This window comes from Aplidium turbinatum, chromosome 3 (assembly GCF_918807975.1).
Source record: "Aplidium turbinatum chromosome 3, kaAplTurb1.1, whole genome shotgun sequence".
Classification (NCBI taxonomy): Eukaryota; Metazoa; Chordata; class Ascidiacea; order Aplousobranchia; family Polyclinidae; genus Aplidium; species Aplidium turbinatum.
The window spans coordinates 18,854,627-18,859,789 of NC_137474.1; the positions used below are offsets into that span (position 1 = coordinate 18,854,627).

General features: G+C 37.6%; 1 protein-coding gene across 1 annotated transcript; it reads right to left on the reverse strand.

The window, feature by feature from the left end:
• Positions 1 to 4,154: 4,154 nt before the first annotated feature.
• On the reverse strand, positions 4,155 to 4,958 carry LOC145766610 (protein FAM200C-like). The gene has a single exon (XM_082578325.1). The coding sequence runs from the start codon at positions 4,956 to 4,958 to the stop codon at positions 4,155 to 4,157; it is 804 nt and encodes a 267-aa protein (XP_082434451.1).
• Positions 4,959 to 5,163: the final 205 nt, after the last annotated feature.

Consider the following 5,163-nt stretch of genomic DNA (forward strand, 5'->3'; position numbering starts at 1 on the left):
AAAACTATGTAGGCTACCGGTAGTAGGCTATAGGCTATTTTATATATCAGTAGTTAGCACGGCCACAAAACCCAAAAAAAAACAAACAGCAAAAAATAAAACAAAAACAGAGAAGCACAAATGTAGTAACGAATGACAACCTAATGAAAAGTGTTGTGGATTGAATTTGCCAGTTCCAATATTGAAGTGGATGAGCAGTCATAATCAGGGCCCACAAGAGGGGGGACAACCGGTGCATTGCACCGGGGCCCGGTGAGTTCAAGGGGGGCCGACAAAATGTCTAAATTCACGCGATAAAAAGATTAATTTCAACGATTTTGCATAAAATATTGTTTTTATATTAGTTCCGTATGTCGAATGGGGCCCCCTTATGGGTAGCCTAGGCTATGCCTTTTTTTTAAATTACAGAATATTCAATTTTTTGAGTTTAGGGGGGCCCGACAAAATGTTTAAATTTGCGTGCTCAAGTCGATTTTGCATAAAATATTGTTTTTTACATGAATATTAGTTTTGTATTTTGAATGGGCCCCCTCATGGGTAGGCCTAGCCTATGCTCTTTTGTAGAACAACAATATTTTCATTTTTTTGCGTTCAGAGGGCAAATAAAATGTTTAAATTTGTGTGTTAAGCGTAGGCTTACCATATTTTTGTGACTTCAAAACGGGACGCCTCCAAAGACCAAGACCACTTAGCTGTGATTTTTTAACTTTACATTTCCCGATATTATTACATAGGCCTACATTTAAAGCCATCCCGACTGTCTTCATTGATCGTAGCCTATTGTCATCGAGAGTTCATGCGCATATTCTCTGTCTTATAAATATCGGTTTCAGTTTGAAAAATAGAAAGGAATTGATGTTAACGATACAAAATAATTCGAATTTAGATTTTTTCTGTAAAGCAAAGGGAAGAAAGAATAATATAATGGCCTGCGGTTTTCAAGTCGATAAGTAACTCCCAATTGCACTGAATTTACTCAACGCTGCGTAGGCTACAAGCATTTGCAAATTTACTTATTCACCCAATCATACTTTCTGGAGATAACTTCTTCTTCAAAAAAACATTGTTCAATTTTACATTCTCGTAAAAGTCAGAGCAGGACCAATCAGTAGGCCTATTGATTTTACATGTGATAACGGCTTTCACTTTCTTCTCTAGCATCCTGCTTCTGCTCTCAGACCACATGCTCTTCATGATGGAAAAAATTCTTTTAACGGGTACGGATGTTCCGGTAGGCCTACACAAAATATGAGCTCTACCAGCTTTTGAAAATTTGAAACACGTATGCATTTTTTTCAAATTCTTTGATCATCTCGACCCACTTTTGTTCCAAAGACGCATTTTGCCAGCTCTCTTCCTTACAACGTTCAGACATGTGCCGTTTCACTAGTAGCCTACTTGTTCGTCGAAAAGAGAGTCGCTGTTGATCACCTGCTTCCCAGACATCATGTTGATCTTTTCCGCAGACTCACACACTCGCACCCAGGATATCTCTTCTTTTAGGTCGATCCAAAGATGAGGAAGCACATTTTTATAAGAACCATCATAAAGATCCAGATACGATAGGCCTAAGCATTTATCGTAAAAATCTCTTGCTTCTTTGTTAAACAAGTTTACGTTTACTTCGCCTACTTCATCTGGCTTGCCTAAGAGAGTCAATGCTGCAGATGGGATGAAGCTGTTTTCTTTCTTTTCAAGTAAGTTTAGCTTTAGCTCTGACAGAACATGTGCCACATCTACGCACTAGCATTTTCCTTTTCTAACTATAGAATAGTCTCGTTGAAGTATTTCTATTGCCCATGAACAAATTCCAAATAGAGTTGTGTTAGTTCTTCGAAGCATTTTTTGATGAGAGTAGGACAACCTTCTTGGGAGATCAAGTAACTTTTCAATCCCTCAAACATTTCAAGTATTTTTTGCAAAGCTAGTAGCAAAGAGAGAAATCTTGTATTGCCATGTTGCAAGATACGCTGATACTCAATATCTACAAAGCCGCAAAAAAATTTCAGCTCAGTAACTCGAACGGTGTAAATGTGAAAAGATTTATAGATTTCCACAACAAGACTTTCAACACATAGGCTACATGGAGAGTATCCACAGCATGTTGGAGGCAGTTGTGAACAATATGAGCTGCACATCCGATCCTTGTCAGATCTCTTTCAATCTTTTTTTTCACTTTGAAGAAAACATTATTTTGCCCTCTTCTTTTCACACCTTCAAAATTAGTATTGCAGTTGTCGGCACAACGAAACAAACAAAATCACGAATTCACCTTCAGCAAGTAGACTGCCGGTACGCTACACAGCAACAACAGTAACGAGAACATGCTAATTGGTAATGTTCGTGTAGCCCAGTGGTTCTTAACCTTTTTTTCCCCAGCGCCCCTTTTCAGAGATTTCCATAGTCTGGCGCCCACCATAATATAAGGGCTGTAGCCTACTAAAGATGATGCGTGATACAGTGAAGCTGTATCGGATTCTGCATTGTAGCGCTGTGCAATTAGAAAATGAAAACTTAGCTTTTGAGAATATGGTAAATTTACTTAAAGAAACACATTCACATTTATTATTACTTCAAGGAAATAGGGGCAGTATTTCACTCAGTTCTCATTTACAACATGCATGTGCCCCAAACAAAAAACTCAAAATAATAACCGTAGGCTAATAATAAGATATATATAAAAAAATGCACTTTGAAAAAGCAGGAAAAATGTATTAAATACATTGTATTTAATAACTACCTTGGGCCTGGTGAGAATTTGCTAACTTAATTATATCAGGTTCAATATTTGATAAACAGAGCCTCAGATCACCCCTTTTACATATTTGCAGTCTATTTCTCTGCTTAGTTAAGAGTTGCAAGACTGAACTGAATCCCTTCTCTACCAGGTATGATGAAGGAAACGCTAACAGCAATAACTTGATTTTTTCCCAAAGATGAGGATATTTAACGTGTTCCTTTGGCCAGAAAGCTTCATAGCCAATCTGCTGAAACAACACTTCACTTTCAAAGTCGTTTTGCAAGTCTATAAGTTCTTCAACTAGATTTGGATCAGAATTGTTTGCATCAGCCTGGTCACAACCCACTCTGGTATTTTTAATTCTTTGAGATCTTTAAATCTGATCACCAAATCTTCTTTCAATGCTTGAAGATGAGAGGAATAGCAGTCTAGATCAGTGTCTGACAAACATGAATCATCGGTTTGGTTTTCCTGTAAGGCTTTTAAGCTTGGAAACTGATTTAAGTCTAGCCTTAGTAAACAATTTTTGTAGAAATCTAGTTTGCTAATAAATGCCATTATTATTCCCTTTGCTTTGATGAGACACATTTTGGTTCCTTGCAATTTAATGTTGACCTCATTTAATTTGTTGAAAATATCAGACAAATAAGTAACGTCTGCTCTTCTGCTTTCCAAATCTGAACTCACTTTCTGATCCAATAATTTAAACCTAAAGAAATCAATGACAGAATCATAGAGATCATAAAAGCGTTGTAGACATTTTCCTTTTGAAAGCCACCGGACTTGTGTATGTAGCAAGAGCCGTTCAAATTCTTCTTCATTTTCATGACAAAGTTGGCGAAATATGCAGTCATTCAATGAATATGGGCTTTGATCTTATTCACTGCACTGATAACAACTTGCAGGGTGTTACAGACGGTTGTTCGCCTGGTCAAACGTCATGTAGAAACCGTTCGGGTCTACTGAATATTACGTCATGGAAATTCCTAAAACATGAGCCAAAATTGCACCATCGTCCGTAAGACTCGTGTCAGACCGGTTTAAACCTGTTTCAGTTTGAGACCTGTTTGGACATGAAATATTGCGTCACGAACTGCCGGCGTGCCTTTGAGTTATCACAAATTTTTCTGATTCATTCTTGAAGTTGTTTGTTGGAAGTCGGTCGCACATTTAACTGGTTTATTTGGTGCTTGCTAGCTGGACAAATTCTCCGTCTTTTATCCAAGTAATCTGTATCGTAGTGACAGTTTTAGAGGTGTAGGCATTGCACCAGTCATTTCGATAGCCGCGGGCTAATTTTACAGAAATACACTGTTTGAAAAGAAGTTCAAGTGTGTGTTTCTTCGGTCACCTACATGCAGACGAACGGATTTGGGAATCTTATGTTACAATTTTCCCACGAAGAGATTATGGTTTACCGCTGTGACCACAGGGTACTATGTAATCTGTCGCTGAGATGCTTTGCAGCTAAATGTTGTCTGTGAATGACACAGTGAATTGTAAATACGTCCGGAACTTCTCTTTTCAAATGTGCTATAAATCCACGATGGCGTCCAACCATTGATGGTGCTCCATCGGTGGCACATGCAATAACATTCGAAAGTGGAATTCCTTTCCGTTTAAAGAATTGTTCAACTGCCTTATAAACCGTTGAGCCTTTAGTGTCGACCTCTGATTGTTCAGCAAACAGAAATTCTTCAATAACTTTACGACTGGTATTTATATAGCGCACATAAGCCATGATCAAAGCCTCATTGTCGCGTAGTGTTGTCTCGTCAAGCTGTAAAGAAAACTGTGTTGTTTTGAGTTCATCACAAAGTTTATTTTCAATGTCATTTGCCATTTCATCAATTCTGGAAGAGACAGAAGTATTGCTCAGTGGAATCGAAGGTGTCACATCTTTTTGAGTGGCCATCATAGTGCTGATGATTTCTTTCACTGCTGGTATAATAAGAGTTTCACCAATAGTGTGCGATTTACCACATTTTGCAATGAGCTTTGATATTTTGTAAGATGCAACAAGTCCTTTCTCAACTTCATTTCCGCATGATTTGAATAGTGCTCCAATGGTGGGGCGTTTTTCAAATTTTACTTTCAGATCACGAAAGTATGCAACATCCTTGTTCGCTTTTTCGGGATGCTTTGTCTTCAAATGATCAATCATTCTCGAAGGTTTCATTCCTTCATTTGTAAAAGTTTTCTCGCATATTAAACACATTGGTAATTGTTCATTAGTCACAGAAGGAATAACACCATATTTTAAGTATTCACTGGAATACTGGCGACACTTTCGCTTTTGGTTAGGCCTACTCATCTTAGGTTTGGCTAATTATAGTAATAGCAACTAAATTAGCAGTTTGCTAAATAATCAATAAACTATACTCTGAAACAACAAATATTTTCTTCTGACTGATTTCTGTTTT

What these genes read in the sequence shown, in the direction of transcription:
- LOC145766610 (XM_082578325.1), bottom strand. Translation starts at nt 4,958, where the DNA reads ATGTGTTTAATATGCGAGAAAACTTTTACAAATGAAGGAATGAAACCT.